Below are 12,876 nucleotides of genomic sequence, written 5' to 3'. Positions count from 1 at the left end.
TTCAAAACTGAATCTTATTTTCCTTCCTCCTACAAAACCATCTTAGTGGATTTGAATCTGGTGACACCATTAGATACTACTTTGATCCCACCATCCATGCTGATAGAGTTTAAAGTGCCGTTATCGCAATCAACAGTTTCCACCCAGTATCCCTTCATATAGAAGGGCTACACTTTGTGCTCTGTCACACTCCTGAAATTGGCCTAGACTGCTGGGCCCTTCCTATGCATTACTCATTCTCTCATATAGGTAATATACTTCTCTACTTCCCTGTTCATTGGTAGTTACGGGATAGCTGCATCCCCTCATCGTTCAAAAGTGTTGCACATCCCTTCAGGAGTGTATGTGCTATTCCCAGATGCTTTACCAGCCTCTTGATGGGTAGGTCCCCGAAGGATTGGTATATATTGAAAATTTTTCTTCATCTTCAGGATGCCTACGCTCACTCTTAATCTCACAGTCTAAATTTGCTTTTTTCTTCTAGGTCTCTACACTTCTTGAGGATATCAAAGTGCAAAGCATAAAACTGCTGCTCTTTGTCCTCTTTGTGTTTGGTAGATATTATAAACAATGAATAAATGTATTTTTAAGTTTCAGTACAACTACGCTGGATCACTGTTTCCTGTATATTGACTCACTTCATGAAAAAAACACTGAGGGTTGTGCATTAACTTCTGTTCTGTTACTTCTCTCCTTCCAACCTATAAAATGTCATTGTCTTCAGTGGCAAAAGAGTTTAGATATGCCATGCCCAAGGTGTTCTGATCCCTCTTCTTTTTGGTTTGCTTTGTTTTTAATAGAAAATTGGAAAGTCCATCATACTGACAACACCCAGGAATAGTCATCAGATAATTTGTGCAGCCTGTATTTTCTCAAAGAAATTTAACAAGCAGTTAACATCCAGAACAACTTCAAGATGTTGTAGATTAGACTGGCTAAACCATAGGCATGTTTTGAAACATTTGCTGATTTGAGCAGTCACTCTGAAGACCACAAAGGTGTTCCTTCAAAATGCTAGGATGGTAAGGATGGCTATATAAGGTATAAGTACTTATAAGGTGCTTTGGTACTTGCCACAGCAGAGAAGCAGCTGAGTTCTAGCTGAACGTTCAAAAGCCACCAGGAGCAGCACCAGGTTTTCTCTGTGCCCCCACTTACACTGAAAGAAGGATGTGATCAGTGGTGCTTAGACTTTGACACTGTGACTTTTGCAGCTCTTCTCAACAACACCTAGACTGAAAATCTGCACAAAGTTCAAACATTTATTCTTGTGCTAAGAAGATGGTAGAAAAACCCACGCTATGACATGGATTTCCTATAGGCTTGCTTGCTGTTCAGTTAGTTTCTGAGTAAGTTTTTCTGTTTGCTTTTATGAAAGAGCCTTTTTTCCCTTCCCCTAAATCCAAGTTCACTGCCACTACTGAAGTCCTTCTGTGTAAGGATTTAGATCCTTCAAGTAAGTTATCTGGATCCTCCGAGTAAGGATCCAATTAAGTTTGGATCCTCCAATTAAGTTATGAATGAGATGATTCCTTTACTTCAGTGGCCATGTGCTGCTCTGTCTTTGTGCGTGCAACTCCCATTGGCGTCAGTGGGAGGTCCTCAAGCACATAGTTCATGGCTATAAGTCAAGTCCTCCCACTTAGTGGCTCATAACTTTCCAAAAGAATTGCCTTATAGGATGACAGGACTTCTCAGCCCAGAGGTAAAATTTCTGAAAGACTCTGAAGACCATTTCCCCAGCTGCTTCTGATTATTTAACTATGACAATGTTGTCCTTGTTTTGTTTCAGGGCACGAAATAAGGAGTTCAAATGTTTTTCCACCATGTGATAACTCAGGCACTATTTCTGGAAAGACTCCAGATTTGGCACATGCTATATATTGCCTTTACGGAGCACTCCGTTTTAGAAAGGGCAAAAAATAATTTGTTTGTGAGGTATGGTTCTAAACAAATGAGAACAGCTCGCGCTATGCTGCTCACTACTAAACCTAACAAGATACACATGTGGCTTTCCTACACCGACAAATACATAAAGCAAGGGTATACCCCATTCAGGTGGACGTTGTAAAGGATGGTAGAGTTTGAAAAATGACAGGCCTGAATGTTGAAGTCTATCCATGTGCTACGTCTAGCAGAGAGAGTGTAAGCTTTCCCAGAAATACGTTGGAGACGCCATCTCAAGGGTGAGTTTGAGGGTAGTTCAAGTGCCACGATGGTTTTGCGGTCACCAAAAATGGCTATCACTGGTGACAGCAGACATCTCCAATGGCTACCCCATCAATCGGTAATGAAAGTGATTTCCAGGAACTCAGTCTGCATACACCAGCAATAGCAAAAAGAGCAACCAATAAAGTGCATACGTGCTACAAGCAGTTACAGTGCAGCTTACTTCCTCGTGTCTGGAGCATCTCCTGACTTTGTAAAACATCAGGCGTTCGGAACACAGAAGGTTATCCTGGGCAGCAGCCCAGATGGAGTTAAAGTGGGCAGATACAGCAGCTGGGGTCCGTGGCCTTGCACAACAGCAAGTCACCGTGCGTCAGCTGGCAAGTGGTGCGTCAGCTGGCAAGTGACACACTGGTTCTTGTACCTGTTCTGCTGCCGGCTGACACCTACGTGCCAGCTGAGACTGTAGAAGGAAAGTAGGCTTGAAAGGTGACTTCAAAAGATGAGTCTTGGTTTTGGGGTAAAGTTTATAACTTTGTAACTGACCCAGATTATTTTTTTTCCTTTAGTTAATTTTCGTCTGATTGAATGTTGATTAAGTCCTAATTAGAAACGACCTTGGTTGCAGGTCTCATAATGGACCTGGTAAAACAAGATAGGTCTCTCCAGGAAAGACTTTGCATATTTCTTATTTGACTTTTGACCTAAGATTTAACAAATCTTGTTTCAGTCTTTAACTTAGCTCAACTTACATTTGTTTTACCCTATTACCATCAGTTGTGACAACTCAGTATCTATCCTCTACCTTCTTTTTCTGCACAGCCGTTTCATGGTCTATCCAACGTTGCTCAAGAGTGGAGGTTTTGCACAAAGAAAGAAAATGGGAATTTGCCTTTGTATTTGCTAGGTTGCGTTTTGCTTTAGTTTTCAGATCTTCCTGTTTACATCAAATTTTGATGTTCTAAACTTTCTTTTGAAATGGTATCTATCTAGCAAAATAATTACTGGGTGATGCATATATCAAGGATCCAGGGCTGCATAACGTTGAGTGCTTTTTGCTCATGAAGCAAAAAGCTTCCTTTCAGAGATTCCTTCTGAATCTCTTGAAATAAAAAACAGTATCTCAGAAAAAACAGATTTTGTCCTTCATTTGTCTCAAAGAGCCATGACAAGTATTCCAGCTACACCATAGGCACGAGCGTCAAACATTTTGTGTTCATGCAAGTCTAAAGCATGGCATGTATTTAATGGAAAGAATAATAAAAAGAACTGGCAGATACTCTAAACTTTCTGTGCAGAACCTGGGGGAGCTGCTGGGGCACTGAAAGAGACCAAGAGCTACAGCTCTTCTGCTTGTACACTGTGATGACTCAGTGGGGTAAATCAAATAAATAAAGTGAGAGCAAGTGCAGGTTGCCCAAACCTTGCTGTTTTGTAAAAGCTATAGAATGTGCAGAATGTCCTTGTTGCTTAATTGGAGAGATAAGGGTTTGATGGATGGACTATTTGATGGATGAGGAATTTGCTGGATGGCTGAATCCAGAGAGTTGCAGTGAATGGCTAAATGTCCAAATGGAGATCAGTAAAAAGTGGTGTCCCTCAGGGGTCCATATTTGGACCGATACTGTTCAATATCTTCATTAATGACGTACACAGTGGGACCGAGTGCACCCTCAGCAAGTTTGTGGGTGACAACAAGGTGAGTGGTGCAGTTGATACGCTTGAGGGTCGGGATGCCATCCAGAAGGACCTTGACAGGCTTTTTTTAACATGGTGACTGGAACACCTTTTGATATACTGAATTCATGATTTACCGCCACAGTGTACCATAGGATGCACATATCCTCACTAATTTTTCCTCCAGTTAAAGTACCAGGATTCCTAAACCACAAATGAAGGTAGGACTCTAAGTCATCATTTCTTTCAACACTTAGAGCTTTACTTATCTTAAAAAAAAAAAAAAAGTGTTTGGGGAAAATAGCATTTTAAATGTATTGTTCAAAGAAAAGATTTCTTAATATGCCAAGATTAAACAGGGATTTTGTTCTGTGTAAGCTCTTTTCAGATCATTCTAAAGGTATTAGATTTTTCACAATTGTAGTAAGGAAAAAAATTAGTAGGAGTTGCATTAACTGCAAAGCTCCGACACTGAAAAAGGCATTAGAAGGAGCTTTATGAGTCAGGGCTATTCAGACACAATTCCCTGTCTTTTATTCAAAGATCCATGTGACCAAATACTGTCTTTGTGGGTTTGACTGGGGAGGGGGTGGAAGAAGGAAGGATGAGGAATGGATTGGATAGCCTCACTCTAATCACTATTTTTTTCTTGAGAGGAGAAAATATAATCTAATTATTCCAAAATGGAATATGATCATCCTTCAATAATATCTTTATAGCAGGCACAACTCTTTTAACAAATCTATTTGGGGAGTGGGCCTGTCTTTCTCTGTGTTTTCCTTTGTCACATCCACATTTAGTTGCCAGCTGTACTGGAAGAGTCTTTATCAAGGTCCACACTGTAAGGAAGTTATTCAAAGAACTAATGGAGATGGAAAAGCAGTGAATGAGACTTCAACCATATATAATTGCCTCTTCCATCGCCTCACCACATGGAGAACGAGTTACAGGCCATAAGCCACGGAAACCTTTCTATACAGAGCCAGTGCAAGCTTAAGGACCCACAATCATCCCTGCCCTAACAGGCAATGAAATCAATGGGAGACACTTTAGCTAACGGCCTAACGTGTGCCAAGCTTTTTGCTGTCCTGTGCCTGTATTTCAGGTACCTTTTGTGGAGGCATGGGTGGTTACAGCACACCCTGTACTTAGTGCTGCTGCGTTGATAGCGGGGCAGGGGGCAGAATTTGGCACTCTGTTTCCACTTCAGCCACTCCCTCCGAGTCCTATAGCTTTGATGCAAAGATCACCGTGTTTCTAATAAACCAGAAATTCACTAACTAAATTACTGACAAGGGCTGTTTAAAAAAGGATACACTGTAGAATCAGCCACTGTCAGCTATCTTGGGATTTCATTAGTTGAGAAGTGAGCAAGGACTAATTAAAACTGTTATCTGCATTGTGATTAGTTGATTTAAAGATTAAAAAAAAAAGAAAGGTAAGGATTTTGTCCTTGAAGTTTACTCATTCAAGAGTGGTATCATGCTCTAGGGCATTCACAATCATTTCTATGATTCTGAAATAAACTGGGGACTTACACGTGTCCTGCATGCTGCGTTTCCAGGCGTTGAAACATGCTTCCCACAGTGAAACATAAAACTTATCGAATCGAGTACGAGTAATAGTTCTGAATAGACAGAGGCATCGATTTTTCTCTGAGAAATTCTGGGTAATGGTAATTTAATGAAAATGTTACCAAGCATATGCCTCCATTCTTACTTTTAATTACTACCTATAAAGCAATTAAGAGGGTAAAAAAAGACTGGAGTTTTCCTTGAAATAATAAATTGTTCCAACATCTTGCATTTGTGTGACCTTACCTTACAAATCTCCTAAAAGAAAAGGGCTTCATAAAACATCGCAGACGTTAAACCTAAAGATTAACCATTAGAGGGCACTCTTTTCTGCTCTGAGGAACTCATCTTGCTTTTCTAGCCTATTTTGAGAACTTACCTAACAGCTAATAAAAACACCACCCCTGAAGAGGTATCACGGTTGATGATCCGTAGCCATATTCTTGAGGTGCTTAGTGTCTTGGCTGAATTGCAGACTAATTTGTATATGAATATAAATAATATAAATATAAATATAAAGCATAAGTATAAATAAAATATGAACATGAACATGGATATAACCACAAATACAAAATATAAATATGAAATATAAATATGAATCTTTCTTCCAGAGGTTGAACTGGAGAGCAATGAGTCTCTTTACTTGCCATAAACTGCACTTCCATGGTACAGCACTTCAGCCCAGAAGTGGCTATTTCAAGTTGCAAATGAGCTCTTTCCTACACACAGATGGTGTGTCACACCGTGTACTTTACTTACATAAAGATTGAAAATTGTTGTAGGAAAGATTGCTAATTACTATGACACAGTGACTTACCTTTCTCGACCATAGGCATAAATTCTAGTCATTAATCCCTGTGTCTAAAAGAGGGAGAGCAAATGTACAATGCTTTACCAGTAATTAATTTTTAAACTTCAAAGGCTGCAGTGCAAAGCAGAATTGTTAAATATTATGGATGCATATTGCAAAACGCTGAACTCCATGAAAGGGGTTTGAAAAGGAAATATTCTTAAATTGTTGTTGCTTAAAAGGCACGCACGTTATGGTTAATAGAGCCCAGATGCTGCCTGGTTTTGAAAATTTGAGCAAACTAAAACAAAATAGTGTTTTGGTGTCTGTCAGCCTGAAATGTGAGCTCTTTTGAAAGGATGTTTTTGCTGTATCGACCTAGCATTAAAGTACTTTACAAATTTTAGAACTGTAACTTTCTTAAATGCCATTTTTATAATTTGGCTTTGAAATGTAGCCACGACTAAATATTCATAAGGAAAGTCTTGGACTTGCCCTGTGGTCTGGTGGGCCGTGCCAAATTAAAATCAGAATCCTGCATGGTTCACACTGAAAATGCGACCGCTGAAGAAGCGTATCCTGAGGCGGTGCTGTTTTCAACTCCCTGGGAGATGGAAGAGGAGAAAAGAGGTAGTAGGTAGACAGCCTGACCTTGGATGCACCATCAGCAGGAGTCCAAACGCTCCTCCAAAGGCATAAAGAAAATGCCCAAGCCTTTCAGGTCATCTTATTTCATATTTCCCCTTGGGGATATCACCAGATTCCTGTTAGACTAGCTTGCCTGTATGGGCTGCTGAACTTGAGCACCTTCTCCTCTGTGAAATTTTTGCTGTAAGGATTTTTCTTTAGCCACAAAGAAACGCAGTTCTCATCCTGGGCACCAAGCAACCTCTTCTGGTAGAGGAGATGGGAAAGAAAGAATGGGTATTATACTTAACGGGGGGAAAAATAAGGTAGTACTGAAACACAAGGAGAAGAGGCAACTCTGTATGTGATCAAAAAGGAACTTGATGCGATGTTTGATGGGAAAACTGACACAGAAGTAGCGGGAGTGCTAGTTTTTGCTGTGGTTTGACAGACTGTGGGGGGAACCCTGCAGACAGTAACCGCAAAGACAAATGACCTCTCATGGCCTGGAGAAAATTTCTGGACTAGAGACATGACTATCAGTCCAAGGAAATCTGCTCGCAAGCTGCGTATGTCCTGTTGAAAAGCTACAGTTCATACGGTATGGGAGTAAAAGCAGGGGAAAAAATATGTCTGCTTGTTATTGAACTTTAGGAAGGAACAGAGGATGTTGTACTCTATTCATTGAAGGAGGAACGCCATGATGAACCCAATGCACTCTCGGAACAGGATAAACCTTGTCAGGCATATCTATCACATTTATTAGAGCTGACCTTGTTTTGGGGAAGAGTTGGATGAAGCATTTTTCTTTATAAACTGTATGACCTAGGCAAAGTGGCAAGGTGATGATGCCACAAGTCAGGGTGTCCTATTTTATCTGCGAAATGGTTGTAACAGGCACCATTGGTGAAGTCATCATTACTTCACGTCCCATTTCCTAAGCTACGGTGCTGCAGATCTTCCTGCTGGGGGCAAGAGAGGACTTGAGCTAGAGTTTCAGTATGAAACCTTGGGCCTTTTGAAGTCGGTGAGAGTTTTGCCGTTGACTTCAGAGGGACCAGGATTTCACCACACCATGCCCATTAATTCTTGTTGAGACATTCAGCAAGAGAGCTAATTATGATAGTGGTTTCTGTGATGTGGGCAGCCACAAATTCATTTGCTGAGCAGCCATCTTCTCCTAAAAGCTTTTGCTCATTAGGGACTTCGGTCCCTGTCCTACAAAAGATCCCATTGACTCCACTGGAGCTCAGGGCACAGTTCAAAGAGAGAGTGCCTGTGGCAGTTGCTGCTGGTTTCAGGAGCTCCAGCTGCCATCCCTTGCTCTCCTGTGTGCTGACACAACTTCTTGTGAGGCTGGGCCGCCAACCAAACCAGGGAACTAAGCCGAGTATTAAAAACAAAACCTTTGAAAGCTCTTGTATCATTGAGCCACCATCTAAGTCCGGAGGTAAGGGTAAGGCTGTGCAGGTTTCTCAGCAGTTGGAGCCTCAGACTGGATTTGAGCCGGCAAACCGAGGTTTGTCTTTCTAAAGTTAATGAAAATAACTGTATCCAACAAGGGGAGCCTCTTACTAAAATAAAAGACACATTTCCTCTTCGCTCCCATTTGCTTTGACTTTAAGCTCAAATAAAGGAACATAATCATCTCAGAGAAACCTTGCCTGTCAGAGGCTTTTCTGTGTGCGGTAATCTTGCTTTCTACTTTACTTTGTAAAAACCCCTGCCATGGAGTTAATTCTACGTGTATGAATTAGAAGTAAAGCTAAGAAACAGTTAATGACACAGGCTTGGTCTTGAATCCTAAGTATTGATGGAAAAATGGGTTCAAAAAAGGCTACCTGGGCTGGAATATGCAGGCTGTGGGGGAAAGGGGCTAGGCTGAGGGAGGTGAAGCCAATAATCATTAAATGGCTCAGAGGAAATCCTAGCAGGAAAGGAAAGGGCTCAAATTATGCACCAGTGTGAGGGGTGACAGCATATAATGTTCAAAAGCTAAAAATAAAACCAGTCAGCCTGGACAGCAGGGAAGACATCTTTGAGAGCAAGAGCAACCAGGCAGGGGATCAGGCTCCCAAGGGAGATAGTCAAAACACCAGAGTGTTTCCAGCAAAACAGATGAGATGCGAGAGGGAACGGCATGTAACAAATGCGTTCTGTGATGCAGGGCTTCAGGCTTGAGGTTTTCCTTACCTGTGCACTGTGCGATTAAGATATGAAGAATTCATTACAGATCTCCCATACTTCATAAGAGGTTAATCACAGATTGTGCAACATTATGAGTATACAGTATAAGGAAAATAAACCCGCAAACCTCTTTTTCTTCTCCGATTCCAATTAAATAGTGAAAATAAATGTAACGGTGTGTTCCTTCTGCCGGCTCCTGCAAAATCTAGTGGTGACAACAAGGGTTAGATGCGGGTTATCTACTGCCTAGGTACATTTTTGCATGGGAAGTCCTTCCCCTCCATTATCCATGTGGATCTTGCTCGAGTTTGCTAATCCTCCCAGCTGACAGTGCAGTAACAGAGGAGGCTATTTCATCCGGCTGAGAGTCAAGGACGTTTTGTAACGTAGACCTGGCCTCGGGCAAGTATTGCTGTTGAGTCGCACTGTTTACATTTTCAAAATGTTTTTCTGCAACCTTGAAGGTTGGAAATATACTTCTTTTTGTAAAAAGCTCTGGGTTTTTGTTGTTTTTCCCCAGTAAAAGCTGAGAGTCTGATATTATCATATGACTCCAGGAGCCTGATGTTAAGAGTCAGTTTACAATGCCCAGGCCTTTAATCTGGCCCAGATGTTATCTCCTACTGTAATCCCAAGAAAAGCTATGAAAATATATGTTCAACAGATATGAAATTAAAAGTTAAATGTTTCTGTAAGTTTCTAATAATCCTGAAAATAATACAGACTTCTGAATGCAAGGATATAAAATTTTGCTGTAAGTTGTTCTGCCTCATATCATTATCCTACTAACCAGCTGTCATCCTCTATGAGGGAGGGAGAATGTGATGTAGACATTTAGACTTGATGTTCCTTGTAGAAATCCTGAAGTAGATTTTCTAATCTAGAAGAAATGCAAGAAAGCTGCATTTTGTATTGTTTATTAGGAATGAACAAAGTAGGTGAGGAGGGAAGCTTTTTTTAAGTGAGGCTGTACTACAAAATTGTAACTTTTTAGCTTCTTCAGAACGAAAAGGGTGTGTTTACATGCATGCAATAGGGGAAAAGGGTAAGTTACATTTAAACACAGCACATTGGCCACTCATTTTATTGCTAACTATTGCTCCAAGCAGCAGCCTACTACATTTAGTTTAGCAAGGGGGACAAAAACCCAAACCACCCCCAAAAATTGCTGGGAAATAAAACACACCCCATTACATCACCCAAGCAGCAACTCCTACTGGTAAGGAATGCCTGTGAGGTCTGCTCTGGGAAAGATCAAGATTACTGCTCTTGAATCTCCACACTGGGGGTATTAATTGTAACTTAATTTTACCATATTGCTTAATTTTTTTTTCCCCCCAGAGCGATACTCTAATACTACAGCCCATTCCCCCCAGTTTTGTTTCTAATTCAATCGGCGGGGCAGTGCAAGCCGATAAATATTTAAACGCCGGCGTGACCCCGCAGCTGGCCCTAGGGAAAGGCCGAAGGGCCGCCGCAACCCAACCCAACCCAACCCGGCCCGGCCCGGCCCGGCCCGGCCCCACAGCCTTCGCCTCGGAGGTGCCAGCGTGCCCCTCCCGAAGCGCGGGCGGGCAACCCTCAAGGCAGGAGGAAGGAACCGGTGTCCCTGAGATGCCCCGCGCTGCCCGGCCGAGCCGCGGCCACCTTCACCTAGCGGAGGAGCGGCCGCCGCCTTTGTGCTGCTGCCGGCGCCGCCGCTCCTGCTCTGTGGCAGAAAGTAGTCCCGTCCCTCCCGGTCCGGTGTTGCTCCGCGGATCACATCGCAGGCGGCGGAGGGGGTGAGGGACGGCAAGTAGTCCCGCTGGAATGCGACAGCGGCGGCCGCCCCCCGCCGCGTCCCCTCACCCTGCCCGCGGGCGGGCACCTCCGGGGGCGCCGCGACCCCGCCCGCCCTCTCCCCTGCCAGCGGCCCTGGCCCCACCGGGGTGCGGACCCCGCCGGGCTTTTGTCAGCCGCGGGGCGGCCGGGCGTTTGTGCATGAGACTGTCCGTGTGTGAGAGGCTGCCGCGCGCGCGGGCGTCCCCGCCCCTCCGCCCGCCCGCTCCCTGCCTGACGGGAGAGGTGCTGGGGGGGCGGGCGCTGCACCGGGAGCCAGGAGCCGTCCGGGCGCGGCGCCGGGAGGCGGAGGCGAGGCCGGGCCGGGGGAGGAGGAGGAGGAGGACTGTATCCCTGCGCCTGTGCGCGCCCGGCGGAGGTGGAGGCCGGGCGAGCGAGCGGAGGGGTGGATGGGGGAACGGCCGCGGCGGTTGCGGTGAGACGGCGGCGGCCGGCATGGAGGGTAGCGCCCGCTCCCGCGGCGGCGTGGCGGGGCAAGTGGCCTGCTAGGGACCGGCGAGGGGGAGTCTCCGCGGCCGCCCTTCCCCGCCTTCCCCCCCCCCTTCCCCGCCACCTCCCCCGCCCGCCTGGAAGCATGAACTGGCAGCGGAGGTGCTGCTCCCCGCCGCCGCCTCCCCGCCGGTGAGAGCGAGGAGGGAAGGAAGATGGGGGCCGTCCTGCGCAGCCTACTTGCCTGCAGTTTTTGTTCCCTGATGAGAGGTGAGCGGGGCGGCGGCGGGGGGGCAGGGGGAAAAGTTGCAGGGTTGGTGGCGAGGGGCCATGTTTGGGCGTGCGGGAGGGGAGAGGCCTGGCTGCCGGCAGGGCGCGGGGCCCGGCGCGGGGGCAGCGCTCTCGCCCAGCCGCCGCCACGGCCTCCCCGGCTCCCGACCAACTTCCCCGCCGGCCCGGCCCGGTCCGGCGCCCCGAGCCGCGCTTGGGAGCAGCCCGCCCTGCCAGGCGGGCACCGGCCGCTTCTCTCGCCGCCCCATTGTTGTTTTCAAGTTTGTTTCTAACAAAAAAAACAAAAACAAGCCCCCCAAAACAGCACACGCCCCCCCATCTCTCTCCCGCACCCCCAAGCTGGCCGTGGGCGGCAGGCAGCTCTCGGGGCAGCAGCTCGGCCGCGCCGGTGTCAGGCCGACACCGCTGTTACTATCGCCGGGCTCCTCTCGTTTCCCCCCGGAGAGCGGGGTTTTGTCCTGCCGGGTGCGGGGGGGAGCGCAGAGCCTCACCTATTCAGCGGGGGGGGGTGGGGGGGGGGTGGGGTGGTGGTGGTGTTGGAAAGCGCCTGGGAATTAGTGTTTCCCTGAAAGCCTCCTCGCAGCGAAGTGAGCGTGCGGAGCTGGCGAGAAGAGGAACGAATGCTGCTCTCAGCTGTGCAGGCTCTGCGCTGGGACTTGAGAGAAGTTTGTGTTTCACTGGTGAACTGCCACGGCTGTTCATACAGCTTTAAATCAGCAGTCGAGTGCCTTACAAGGGGATGTCACTTAGAGTAGCTGAGAATTTTTATTCCACTTCCCCTCTCCAACAAAATTTCTTGTCTTACAGAGCACAACTGGTAAGAAAACCGAGGATTTTTTTTTTCTTAACGCTGTGAACTTAACTACAGTAACTATTTCTCTGTGTTCAGTCTTTCTGGGAAGAAATCACCTGTGGTGTTTGCATCCATCGTTTTGCTGTTTACTTGTATTCTTTCACACTAGGTGGGGGAAGAGGTTAATTGCTAACAGTTAATCAACCACACTTTGATTTAGAAAATTCCATCAACACAAGTGTGTTTCGATTAAAGCTAGAGTAAAGGTGGTTTAGGTTGAAGTAACTACTCAGTCTCCAGTGGCTCAGTGTTCTGGAAAACAAAAATTTTCCTCTCCTCCATACCCTTTTTTTTTTTTCTATGCATCTGTTTGCCATATTGTATCCTGTTTGCAAAAGATACAAGTATACTTATTTAAATGGGCTGTGTAACATTTCATACTCCTATTGTGGTGGTTAAACCCCAATTTTCAAAAGTTAAGTTGGGTCTGTAGTATCGAG

The 12,876-nt window shown here is 45.4% G+C and overlaps 1 protein-coding gene across 2 annotated transcripts in view; it reads left to right on the top strand.

Annotated features, from left to right (window-relative positions):
• The first annotated feature begins 11,461 nt into the window (after nucleotides 1–11,461).
• Nucleotides 11,462–12,876, top strand: part of LRP6 (LDL receptor related protein 6) — a 131,015-nt gene continuing 129,600 nt past the window's right edge. For both annotated transcript variants that reach the window (XM_076344663.1, XM_076344655.1), the window contains exon 1: nucleotides 11,462–11,562. In XM_076344663.1, coding sequence (XP_076200778.1) covers nucleotides 11,508–11,562 — 55 coding nt within the window. In that variant the 5' untranslated portion in view covers nucleotides 11,462–11,507. The remainder of the gene's footprint in view (nucleotides 11,563–12,876) is intronic.

Source organism: Aptenodytes patagonicus, chromosome 1 (genome assembly GCF_965638725.1).
Source record: "Aptenodytes patagonicus chromosome 1, bAptPat1.pri.cur, whole genome shotgun sequence".
In the NCBI taxonomy this organism is placed as follows: domain Eukaryota; kingdom Metazoa; phylum Chordata; class Aves; order Sphenisciformes; family Spheniscidae; genus Aptenodytes; species Aptenodytes patagonicus.
This window is presented reverse-complemented; position numbering and strand designations above follow the sequence as displayed.